Raw genomic sequence first — 13,259 nt, 5'->3', positions numbered from 1 at the left:
GTGCTCCAGCGTAGAACAACTCTCTAAGTGCCTAGATCCACTTTCGTTTTTGACCTACCTAGTCGGGTTCGCCCGAGAACACTAACTTTGCTTTTACTAGCCTCCATAGACTTTGTCCTGCATCCCGTGTGAGAGTGCACACTCTGCACCCGAGTCCCCTAGGCCTCCTGCTAGTAATCTGAAGGTTCAGTAGGCCAGTCCTAGCGATTCCAAACCCTATGAGATTAGTACTTACCTGCTAGTAATTTCGCATTCCACTTTTGTAGTATATGGTTTTCCGTGCCCCTCGGGCATTTGTGTAAATTGTGCAACTTAAAGTATTTTCGTAAGAGTTTTGTTGTGTGCTTAGTACCCTGTCCTCATAAAGAGTACAGGGCTGTTGTGATCTAAATAAATACACTGTTTATTTTCATAACACTTGTGTGGTGTCCTTTCACATGGTGTTCAAGGGGTATATGTGATGGTATAACAGCTGGCTTAACACGCCCTCTAGAGTCTAGCCTAAAGACTGCTCTTGTCCATGCTACTAGGATAGCTGGTCTATCGGTTGACTTACAACCAATCATCAATAAGGGTTGTTTGGACTGATACATAGTGATCACTAGAATAGTGAGCACTGCATATCAGGCCAACTTCTCACAGCGCTTACCTATTATCAGCAACATATGTTAATGGGGTGGCCCAGCCCGGCCTCCTTCGGCCCTGGACGGCCACAGACGGCCCGCCCTCTGCCCGCCCTCTGCCCGCCCTCTGCCTGGGCTCTGCCCGGCGCCGTCCGCGACGCGGAGGAAGCTGTCTGTTTTTGTCCGCCTCCGGTGGCCCCAAACAGGAAGTGGGCGGTATTCTCCCGAGGCAGGCTGGGAGCTGTAGTCTCGACCCCGCTCCGCGGCCGAGCGTTGCCACCAGCTCGGCGGTGGGGGAAACCACAGCGTCAGGGACCAGCGCCGTCGTGATGCCCAGATGAACCAGTGGGGCAGGTAAGCTCTCAGACCCCCTCGCTGTGTGCCTTCTCGGTTTTGCGTTGACCCCCGTTCCTCCGTGGAAGCTGTCTGTTTTTGTCCACCTCCGGTGGCGCCAAACAGGAAGTGGGCGGTGTTCTCCCGAGGCAGGCTTGGAGCTGTAGTCTCGACCCCGCTCCGCGTCCGAGCGTTGCCACCAGCTCAGCGGCGGGGGAAACCACAGCGTCAGGGACCCAGCGCCGTTGTGATGCCCAGATGAACCAGTGGCGCAGGTAAGCTCTCAGACCCCCTCGTAGTGTGCCTTCTCGGTTTTGCGTAGACCCCTATTGATCATACAGTGCTGTGGTTTAATCAATGATTTATTGTTCAATCAGTGTGTTTTAAATGACAAAAAATAATGTCTACTATATTCTCCCTCTTTGTGAAAATGATTTCTAATGTTTCTTACTATGCTCTCAATATTGCACATGAAATGAAGCTGGTGTGTCTTTGAAGTCTCATATAGACTTGACAAAATATAGGACTCTATGTATAGCATGTTTTGCACATATTTATTGTTACATTAAATGCGTTTTAAAGAAATCTTCCAATTTTTTGAATAAAAGTGTCGTCATTTTATACAGTTTCATAGTGCTACTTGGTGATATTAGTCTCAACTGGATGAATGATTGTGTGGTTTTTAGCCAATTCAGTTGTGTATTCAAGTGTTGATATTCTTCCATACCCAAAGGGAAACCCTGATTTTGACTGATTGTCTTTCTGGCGCCCTGTCCCTTTGGTGTGAGCGACCACACCAAAGGGACATGGACATTTTTTTCCACTGATTCCGCCATATTCCATTTGCGAATGTTGTCTCTACGAGAACGGTTTTCCAGGTCTTTGCCCTTAAGGATGGTCGACTGGAGCTGTGTTCCGCTGAGATGAGCAGCTTCTGTCATATTGTGCACTTGTTGCTCCAGGTCTTGCACTCTAGCTTCTAAATCCAATGTCCTAGAGCCCACAGAGTCAACACACTTTGGAGAGATAATATACGACCGTTGATATCCGCTCCCAAGGTTTCGATGGACGCAGTCAAATCAGTTCTCAGCTCTTCCCTTAATTCCGTTTTGAAGTTCTGCAGAGAGAAAAGTAGGTCCTCCTTGGTAAAGGCCATGAAGTTGTTTCTTGGTGGGCCTCTGCCAGTGAAAAGTAGCTGGGAGCCTGTTTTGCTGGGGCTTCTTCAGTGGCATAGAGGCGGCTCGACTGTGAAACCAGTTAGTGCGTGGTGTGGTATCTAGACCCTCCTGTCAGTGCACAAAAAAGTCAGTTGGAGTGGGAGGGGGACCGCCTTTGCATTCCTTCACCGTCTTAGGCTTGTCCTAGGTCTCCCCTGCCATCACTTGCCGCTTCCCTGGAGTTTCTCCCTGTGAGATGCCACTCCGGACCCTGCTTACTGCTCCGGCCTGCTCTACTCCCACCAATTTGCACCTCCCGCTGGCATCAGCTATTCCGCCTGGATTTTTTTGCTTCTGCCGATGGCTGCCAGGTCACTGTAGCCCTCTAGGACGATTCCATGCTCCTACTTATGCTCACTATGCGTTCTTCCATGTGATATTGTGACTCACACTGCGGAGCCCACGCGGATTACGTCCGCTCGGCCATCTTGGTTGGCCACGCCCCAGTGTATGAGCTGTCTCCTTTGTGTTCTTTCCCACCTTGTGTTTGGTCCGGCCCCCTGCCACACCCTCCATTGTCCATGTACTTCACTCCAGCCTTTCCCGCCCATCCTCCATTGTCCGTCTGCTTGCCTTAGCCTCTCCTGACCATCCTTTGTTGCCCACGTTCTCGACCATAGCCCCTCCTGACCACTTTCAGTTGCCCATGCTGTTGCTGTCACCTCTCCACGTTGTCCATCTGCTTACCTTCCATGCCTCCCTCCCACCCAACCTTTGTTGTCTGTCTATTTCCCAGCCCCCTCTCGCTGACCCTCATCGCCTGTCTGGTTGCTTCCGACCTCTTTTGTCTGTGTGGTTACCCTCAACCCGCCCACCCACTCTTCGTTGTCTGTGTGGTAGCCCCCAATCCTCCTACCCACTCTCCTTTGTCTGTGTGGTTGACCCCCATCCTCCCACCCACTCTCCTTTGTCTGTGTAGTTGCCGGAGGGTGCTCTGTTGCCTGTGTGGTTGCCCCCAACCTTCCCACCCACCTTCTGTTGTCTGTGTGGTTGCCCCCAACCATCCCACCCACCCTCTGTTGTCTGTGTGGTTACCCCACACCCTCCCCCCATTCTCCGTTGTCTTAGTGGTTGCCCCCACACCTTCCCACCCATTCTCTGTTATCTCTGTGGTTGCCCCCAACCCTCCCACCCATTCTCCTTTGTCTGTGTGGTTTATTTATTTATTTTAAAAGTTTTGCATAGCGCGAACATGACCCCGGAGGGTATCAGAGCGCTTTACATAGATACAAATAGACAAAGAAGAAAAAAAAAAGTAGATGAGAGAAAACATGGAAACAGTGAGACAGTAGACAACAGGGTAGGGCAGAGATTGTGGTGGGGAAAGGAAGGTAGAAGGGAGCTGGCGAAAACAAGGGCAATATACATCAAGAACAAATCGTATACATCAAGAACAAACAGTACACAATCAGTAACTTAAAGGCACTAGGAGCAAAGCATCATGTTCAGGGCATAGATCATTAGAACAGTTTGTTCAGAAGTAGAGCTTTGACTTCCCTTTTGAAGGCAAGAGTAGGAGGAATAAGTCTTGTATCCAGTGGAACGGAGTTCCAGATTCTCTGGCAGATGCCAGAGAATGTAAAATTGTACGTTTTAAGCTTCTTAAATTTCTTGGGCTTGAGCAGCAGTGTGCCGGAGCTTCTTGTTGACCTGGAGCCACCCGAAAGTTCTAGTTTGTTTGATAGTTAGATTGGGGTGTTGAAGTGTAGTGCACTATACATGCAATCTTCAGTTGTATTCTAGCTTCAAAGGGAAGCCAGTCGAGCGATTTAAGGTCTGGTGAAATGTGTTTAGACTGCTTGGAGCCTGTGATGAGTCTAGTGGCAGCATTTAGAGATGCTCTGATAGGTGCTAAACTGAGCTTAGAGTTGCACTGGCGTATTCTAGTCTGGAAATGACAAGAGCTTGCACCGCCGATTTAAAGTCATCTTGGGGAAGGTAGGGTTTGAGTTTTCTGAGGATGCAGAGTTGAAAGTTCGCTCCTTTGGATGCTGATCTGATGTGATCTTGCATGTTTAAGTTTTTGTCTAGCACAACTCCCAGTGATTTAGTGGAGTCAACAATGTGCGGTGTTCAGTTGAGGGCGGTGAGGTTACAGAGAAATTTCAAAACAGTGGGGGTTTTCTTAGTGGGTGCAATGAGGAGGAATTCAGTCTTGAGGGCGTTTAATTTGAGATGGTTGGAGATAAGCCAGTTAATGGTGTTGAGAAGGGTTCCGTTAAGAGATTCGATGTCTTCAGGGGAGGAGATTTTCATGTAAAGTTGGGTGTCGTCCGCATACATGTGATATTGGATGTTGGAGTCTTTAAGAAGTACAGTCAGTGGTTCAAGGAAGAGGTTGAAGAGAGTAGGGGAGAGTTAGGAGCCTTGGAGAACACCCAGTGTGCAGGGACAAGGGTTAGAGAGAGACTGGTTGGGTTTGACTCTTTGTGTTCGGTTGTTGAGGAAAGAGGCATACCATTTAAGGACCAGCCCAGAGAGCCCCATTCAAAAGGAAGAGTAGATTGTCATGTTTAACAGTGTCAAAAGCCGAAGACAGATCAAGAAAGATTAAAAGGCAGGTTTCATTTTGGTCAAGTAAAGTGAGAGCGTCATTGACAATGTGAGTGATGGCCGTTTCAGTGCTGTGTCCTGTGCGGAAACCAGATTGCAATTGGTTGAGAAGCTGGAAGTGCTGTTTGCGAAGTTGTCCGTGAACGCATTTCTCCAGAATTTTCGCCAGGGTCGGTATGTTTGTGATTGGGCGGTAATTGTTCATACTTTTCTCGTGCCACGAACCATTCAATTTATTTTCTATTAAATATGTTTTTGAATTGTTCCCTGATGCGTTTTACTTCTTTATGAAAAGGTGAGTTGCAAACAAACTTAACAAGGTCCTGTATTTGTGAATCTCGCCCAAGGGTTTTGTGATCAATTACTTCTTTCTCTTTTTCTTTTTTTTTTGCTTGTAGAATATGCAGGTTCTTGTGCATTTGATGTGAGGTGAACTTGTTGATGTATCGAGTTACCCACATGGCTGCCGCAGTGTTATTGATCCTGCATGTGCCCTAGATCTCGGGTGATTTTACTTACAGCCATTTCATCAATTAATTCAATTGGTTGGGTGCCTTCTTCAGTGTTCTGCTCCTTTTTTTAATTCCTTGGATTTTTTGAGGATATTTCTTCTGCTGACTTTTAAATATAGCAATGAAAAGCAAATGTTTTTGGTGTGGAGTGCGATTTCTACATTACACGTTTGTTATGTAGAAAACAGAGGTGACAAAGTTTCAAAAATTCTGAAATGTCTATCTCTTGACTGACTCTACAATTTGTTTTTCACCAAAGAACATATGACTGAAGGTACTTAATTAACCATCTCTTATAATGTCTTTGCTGTCACGGGCAAGAGAGGTACTCTAAACAAATAGGGCTTCTCTAGACCATCTATTTGCTTCTTCTTCCCTCTTTCTCACATTAACCTACCTTAGATTGTTTTGCCTCATTTGCAATCCATCTAATTTCTGCTGATGAAGTTAGTTCTTCCAGTGTAAAACAGAGTAGCAGTGCTGCAACCGTTTTTTTATTGGCGAGGGTTCGGAAATGTTGTATTTTGAGAACCATTGTGAGCTTACCATTAACTAGTATATTGTATTTAAAAAGTTAATATTATGTATAGATTAATTTATGCTTTATACCTAAATGTTTTCTATTGCAGAATATCCTAAAGTTTGGTGTTGCAACTAATAATATGATTCCAGATGACTATGATTTTGGTAAGTTGTATTTGACTGCTTTTTTAATTTCATAATTACACCATGGTTGTATATATATCTCTAAATTTGTGTTTATGGTGCATCCGGCATTAAGCATAGAATCCTGCGTACTTGAATTGTTCTGAAGTAAGTCAAATCAAAAACTTTTTTTGTACATAATTGGTGGTCCTTCGCCTTCATGTGCTCTGAGTGGAGGGCAGTTATAAACTGTCCTATTGTGACTATTTGAGGATTATTTCTGTATCAGACTCTTGTGGGCCGTCCATGGTCACATGCTTGCATGTAGTGCAGTTCCAGCATGCATCATACCAGATATTTTAACCGCTACGAATGGCAGGTAACATAGTAGCTTTGATTTTAGAGGCATTTGGAGAGTAATGTAGGTGATCTCGGGCTTCATGCATCGAGGCTTGGGGGAGCTCCTATCCAGAGAATGTTTTTTAGGGTTTATGTTTAGGTTGGTTCATAAAGCCAACAGAAACGCAGAGCAGTATCAATTGAACATATGAATTTTATGACTATCAATTGCAGTCACAATCAAATTTACAAGTGTCTGATCTTTAAATATAAATCTAAAAGGTTATTTTAGCACTGTTCCATTTGCCCCCCTGGAAGTGCACTTTTACTCCAGGCATCTGGGAGACTTGCTTGCTGATAACCAATAAGTTAAAGATAACCAGGAAGCTAAAGTTAAACTCTTTTAGGAAAGATATCTGAGATTTTTCTAGGATAAAACATGCAGGGCTCATTATTGACTTTCAATTTTTATGAAAGCAGGAGTGAAGCAACCACTAGTAGATTTGTTCATTTGTGCTGCGTATACTTTCTATTTGGTAAGGTCAGGAAAAAATAATATGCTGAACAAGCTATTGGCTGCGGTTTTTGTGGGCATCGCAAGGAGAGATTACCCCATGCGTGGCTGTTCTCTGTTTACCCTTGAACTCTGTAGAATGCTGTCATATGAAATTAATAGTGTAGGAATATGAAGCTATTATGGGGTAGTTCGATATTGTCTAAAAGTTGGAAATTATTTGCTGATTTTTTTTTTTTTATTTATTTATGAATGTGTTGTTCAAAAAGTGTAGTCATTAAATTGGTTTTGTTGAATGTATTATGATAGCTTGGGTGACCGTGATTAATGACGTTTTAGAGTCTGTATATATCGCAATTACCACCCTATTTTAAATTCATGTTTTATTTTGTTGTATGATTTCTATTCAACCACACAATATACTTTAACATTCTGCAACTTTTAATTGTGATGATGAAAAAATAAGTTACTTGATAGTGGTTTGCCTACAAGTTAAAACTAAGAAAATACTTCACATTGACTTTGACTTACTAGACAGTTCTGTTAGGAGTTGGGACTCATTCTTTCGGCCAAATGTTTCAGGGTAAAGCATCCTATATATTTAAACATAAGCCTGCCAATGTGTAGCGGCGCTGGAAAAAGACTTTCCCACAGACAAGGAGAGGCGGCCTGAATGGACCGCCATGCACCAGCAGCTGGGGGAAACGCGGGCCTCGCTCGGCAAATTTAATAGAACTGCCAGCAGGCGGAGATGGTACACAGAGGGCGACAAGGCTGGGCGGTTGCTGGCATGTCTGATTCGGGCGGAAACTCAACCCCTTCCGATTATGGCACTGAAAAACTATCTGGGCCAGATGGTATATACCCAACAAGAGATCAATAGCGTCTTTCAGACCCATTTATGTAAAATATACTCCGAGGCGCAGCCCCCCACGAGTCTAGAGGGTGTGAAGGTATATCTTGAGGGATTGCAACAGCCCTGCATAGACGCGGGCAGTCAGGAGGAACTGGGAGGCCCCCTGTAGGAGGAGGAAATACGAGCGGCGATAGCCCACCTGAAGACAGCAAAGTCCCCCGGAATGGACGGATTAGCCGCCAAACTTACAAGGAGTGCAAGGGGGTCCTGATTCCGAAGTTCCTCGAAATCGTGGCGGAGGCCGACGACCGAGGCTCGCTCCCAGATTCCATGAGGGCAGCAATGATAGTTATGATTTCCAAGCCGGGTAAGGATCCCCTTCTTCCCGGTTTGTATAGGCCTATATCCATGCTGAATGTGGATCTGAAAATTATCGGTCAGGTGCTGACAAGTAGGCTCCTCCCCTATCTCAGATGGCTGATCCATGATGACCAGTCTGGATTTATTCCAGGCAGGAATACGCGGCGGAATATTCGTCGCCTAGCCCACGTAATGCCAGCTTTGGGGGGATGAGCCCAGCAGAGCACCCTAATATTTCTCGACATCGAACAAGCGTTCGACTCGATCCGTTGGGCCTATCTTTGGAAGGTACTTTTAAAAATGGGATTAGGGGAAGGGTTTGTAAATTGGATAAAACTGCTTTATGCTCAGCCATTGGCCAGGGTCCGCACAGGACGATACGTGTCAGACATAATACCCATAACGAGGGGGACGCGTCAAGGATGCCTGCTCTCCCCCTTATTCTTTGCCCTGGCAATGGAACCGTTGGCGTGTCATCTCCGCACGGTACTTGAGGGACAGGGCATACGGTGGGGGACATGGAGCACGTGGTGTCACTGTACGCTGATGATGTGTTGACTTACTTGAATCGGCCGATGCAGTCATTGCCGACTCTGATAGCTGCACTGTCACAGTTTACGGCTGCTACTGGGCTTGCAATTAATAAAACAAAATCACAGTTTTCGCTATTGGAGAGCAGACCGACTGGGAAGGGGTCCAACGCCCGGAGATGGGACTTCCCTGGGTACAAGACACTCTTCGCTATTTGGGGATATGGATTGGATGGAACAAGACAACCTTCTTCCAGAATAACATGGGGAGGATAATGTTGGGTCTGCAGGGGAGTATCACCTTCTGGAACACCCTTAAGCTCTCACTGATGGGGAACATTGCCTTAATAAAAATGGTGGTCCTCCTGCGCTGTCTGTACACAATGCAAGTTTCTTTTTATGAACTTCCACATCGGGTCTTCAGGGAATTGGATTCCCTGCTGGTCCACTTACTGTGGAATGGGAAGCAGTGTAGGGTGAGTTTAGAGGTTCTGAAACATAGGTGGGGCACGGGGGGTTTAGAAGTCCCGGATCTAGAACTTTATTATTTTGTGTCACATCTGCAACATGCTATCTCATGGCTAGATACGGACCCCTCTTGGGAGAGGTCCTTACTGGCAGGTACATACGGGAACGGGCATTTGGGAGCGCTAGTTTGGTGGGTAGGGGGCGACGAGACCACGGCCCTCCACTGGTATGGCTGGTGGCCACGATATGGAATCGGGTGGTACGCCGCCTAATCCGAGACAGGCCGTTCGCCCCTGAGATGGATCTCTGGCTGATGCCACCCTTTGCCCGGATAGAACAGCTCATGTCAACGGTTAAGTGGAAGGAGTGGGGCTGCCTGATGCTGTCCGACCTTTATCTGGACGATAAATGTATCACTTATCAGGAGGCTGTGACTGCCTTCGAGCTGGGACCGGGGCAATTTCTGCACTACCCCAAAATAGCGGCAACAGCGCGGCAACTATGGCCCTCGTTTCCGGAAGCTCTGGTGCACACCCGTACTCTGATTACAATGATAGCGATGGCAGGGGGACGCAAGTTTGTGACGCACCTCTACAGGGCATTAAGGGAGGATAAAAAACTGGGTCTCCTTACGATAGAACACAAATGGCAGCAGGTATGTCCGCAGGAGATTACCCCACGAGAGTGGGAAAAAATGCACAAGAGTGTGCAGAAGGTGTCGGTGAGTAATCGTTTCAAGCAAATTCAATATGGTATTATACATATGACTTCTCTCACCCACGAGACTCCAGGCCATTGATAACACCAGAGATGCACACTGCCCGAGATGTCGTAGTGCACAGGCGGATTTCATACATATGGTGTGGGCGTGCCCTGTAATCCAGTCGTATTGGGTGTTGATCCTGGTGGATCTGACAAGGGTGACTGGGTGGATAGTAGACCTGGACCTGCGTGCTTGTCTCCTGGGCTTGCTCCGGCTAGTTGTAGCCCGGCGACGCATTGAAATCCATTGGTTGTCCCAACAGGTTTCGTCACTGACGAAATGTAGGGCGGATCTGCAGGAATGGGCACTAGTGGTGGAGGGACACATGCGAAACACCAGGAGGGATGACAAACTACCTGGGGTCCTACTGGCTTGGGGGGCAATGCTTCAGGAGATGGCGGGACAAGACTCCCAGTCGACACAGGACAGTTCCGGGGCAGTGCCCTCTGGGCAGGGGGAGGCCCCAGAGCACGTAGGAGAAACACACAGTGACCCAACATAGGGATTATGTAACTTAGACCTCAATTCCACGGACCTGGCAGCAGGGGAGGGGAGGGGGTGTTGGGGGGGAGGGGGGTGGCGGGGCTGGGGGGAGTGAGGGGCGGTGAGTTCTTTCTTACAGTTGTTATGTTTAAGTGAAACTGAAGCTGCAAATATGGTCGCCAAAGGAATCTCCATAATCCTAACCATCGCTATATGACTGATCTTGCATTGTTGCTATTTTACGAACCACCTCAGCAGAGGCGGTTAAGCTGTATGTTTGTACCTTGCTTGTTTTAATGATCTAGAGATATAAACCTAATAAAGAAATATTACAACAAAAAAAAGCTTGTCAATGTGTTAAAGTAGTACGTAATTAAAATCATCTTTCAGGTTTGCCGTCCCTGTTGTTTCTCTATAAATGAGCTAAGGTGTTTCTTTTCAGAAGGAGAGGCATGGATAATGGGCGTAAGTAAAGATTTCCACATTTTGACCAAAAGTGATCCTAGCATAATCCCTTCTCAGTCCTTCCTAATTGGGCACATTTTCATGTTTGTATCTCAGTGTATTTCTGATAAGAATATGCAACTTGAAGCAGCAGGTCCCTGGTTCAGTCTCCTGTAGATACACTTTAGTTTAGGTCTGTGATTTGGAAGACAGTCTCTCTTAATACATTTTGCTCCACCCCGTTGAATCCATATTACAAGCCATACCTTTTTTTTCACTGAAACAAAGTGTTTCCCTTTGCAGCCTCCTTGGTTTGTACTGATTTATATTTCAAACAAGAAAAGAGATTTTTGGACTTCGGTTTCTGTGCTGTAACTATGTGATGCAGCAAACCTAGCATAAACTTGCTCTAAAAGTGGCTATAAGATTTTACATTGATATAACTAATAAATTCAGCCATAAGCCACAGTTTGCAGAAATCTATGTCCAACAAGAAACCTATCAGGACCCCGTTTGCTCTTTGGATTTTTCATCTCCCGTTGCCATGATACACAAGGAACTGTGCGACTCCTACACGCATTTCTTGTTGCTTTCCAAATCTGATAGAGACTTCTAGCCACAGATTCCTTACCTTAGAATTTACCCCAAGGGGTCAGAATGGATCTGGAAGTTTTTCATGAACAGTACCCCTGTATGCCTGTAGGTGTAGGTGACGTTGTTCAGCTCTGCATGCATCATTGGTGTTATCTGCGCTGGAAGTGGTGTTATTGGTTCCTACATAGCTTCCACTCAGGCGTGCTCACGTAAGTTCTTTTTTTTTCCCTGCCAGCCAGCACAGGTCCCGGAAGAGCTACCTCTTAGTCACTTGTCGACTAGATTTTGTCGACATTTTGTCAAAGTTCTTTTTGAGGTATACATCCTGGTGTGGCAGGTATGTCCTCCAAGAAGGCTGGCTTCAAACCCTGCAGCACCTGTCACCGACAGATGTTGGTAACGTACCCACACACTGTATGCCTTTGGTTCCTCGAATGGGATCACGACCCAGAGGCCGGCCCAACTGCTGTGCCAAGCACCAGAATGACTTGAAGGAGTGCTCCAGCAAGCTTATGGCAGCTCAATGGGCAACACTACATTATTCATAGTCACAGTCGAGAGGAAGGTCCTGGGAGAGTGGCGGAGCCCGAGGTCTACTTCGCATTCACAGTCGTTGAGCCATTCGGGTAAGTCCGAATCCCACAAGATAAAGTAAAAGTGTGCTTTGTCTTCACCTCATCTGTTGGCCAAAGATACGAGAGAGCATCGTCAATTGAGGCCTGGCTCCGCGGTTGAGCCTGTGCCTGGGTCGGCTCCACGCCCCCAGAGTTTCTGGGAGCTGGAGCGACTTCCGCCCAATTGCGAGAGTTCTATGCCCCCATGCACCTCATCTTTAGGCATTCCGTTCCTTCCGGCATGCCTTCGGGACCGCTGGTTCTGGTTGGTCCAATCCTGGATCCTCACCGGCAGCTCTGGTGCCAGGTGGGCCCCAGAAAAATGCAGATGGATCCGCATCAGCGCCTGTTGTATCACCTCGACCTTCCCTGACCCCCCCCCCCCCAGCTGCTGCAGCCTCCAACCCCTCCTACTCTGCCCACTTATCATCTTAGGCACCCAGTAGGTGCTAGGATTCGCCCTCACATGCCCCGCTGGCTGTCCAGAACATCAGGCAGGTAGGTTTTGTAGATTGTCCAAAGGGGCTACTCCCTCACCTTGAAGACTACTCCTCCCTCCATGCCACCTACTTACAAAAGGCTGACTGAGCACCACCCATCTCTTCTCCGCCTGGAAGTGACAGCTCTTTTGGCCGAAGGAGCCATAGTGAGAGTGCCAGCACCAAAAATAGGTCATGGTTACTATTCCTGCTACTTTCTGGTGCCCAAGAAGGATGGATGCCTTTGTCTTATCCTTGACCTGCGCTCTCTCAATTCTATCCGCAAGAAGGGGAAATTCAAGATGCTGACTCGAACTCGGGTCCTATTTGTCCTGGACCCTGGAGACTGAATGATAGAATTGGAATAGCTTGACGCATGCTTCTACATTCCCTGCCTGCCTGCTCACAGCTGTTACCTGCAGTCCATGGTGAGCCACTAGCATTTTCTGTTCTCTGTACTAATTTTTACCCTCACCTGTGTCCCTTGGCTGTTCACCAAGGTGATGGCGCTGGTTGCAGCTCATCTGTGGCAATCAGGGGTGCCAGTCTTCCCCTATCTTGACGACTGGCAGGTGAAGGTGTGCTCCCCCCGGGCTGTTGTCTCCCACCTCCAGACTGCTGTATTCATTGGGGTTCACTTATCAACGTGCCAAAATCAAACCAGACTCCATTTCAGATGCTCCCTTCCATTGGAGGTGTTGTGGGATTGACTCTGAGGCTTCTGGGTCTTATTGCCTCCTGCTTGAGACTCATGCCAGTTGGTATATGCAAGCTCTGCAGTGGAACCTGAGGTTTCAGTGGGTGCAGCTTCAGGAGAATCTCTCCGACATGGTTCAAATCTCAGAGTAACTGCAATAGACCTACAGTGGTGGACTACAAACCGCGATTGTGTCAGTGGCAGACCCCTCTCTCTTCCCCTACCACATCTGACA

At 47.1% G+C, this 13,259-nt stretch overlaps 1 protein-coding gene across 4 annotated transcripts in view; it reads left to right on the top strand.

Annotated features, from left to right (window-relative positions):
• VPS13A (vacuolar protein sorting 13 homolog A) overlaps window positions 1–13,259 on the top strand; it is a 2,146,181-nt gene that overhangs the window by 241,032 nt on the left and 1,891,890 nt on the right. For all 4 annotated transcript variants that reach the window (XM_086961343.1, XM_086961342.1, XM_086961345.1 and 1 more), the window contains exon 10: window positions 5,868–5,925. In XM_086961343.1, the coding sequence (XP_086817469.1) occupies window positions 5,868–5,925 (58 nt within the window). The remainder of the gene's footprint in view (window positions 1–5,867; window positions 5,926–13,259) is intronic.

The sequence above is a fragment of the Lissotriton vulgaris genome, chromosome 3_1 (assembly GCF_964263255.1).
Source record: "Lissotriton vulgaris chromosome 3_1, aLisVul1.2, whole genome shotgun sequence".
Taxonomy (NCBI): domain Eukaryota; kingdom Metazoa; phylum Chordata; class Amphibia; order Caudata; family Salamandridae; genus Lissotriton; species Lissotriton vulgaris.
This window is presented reverse-complemented; position numbering and strand designations above follow the sequence as displayed.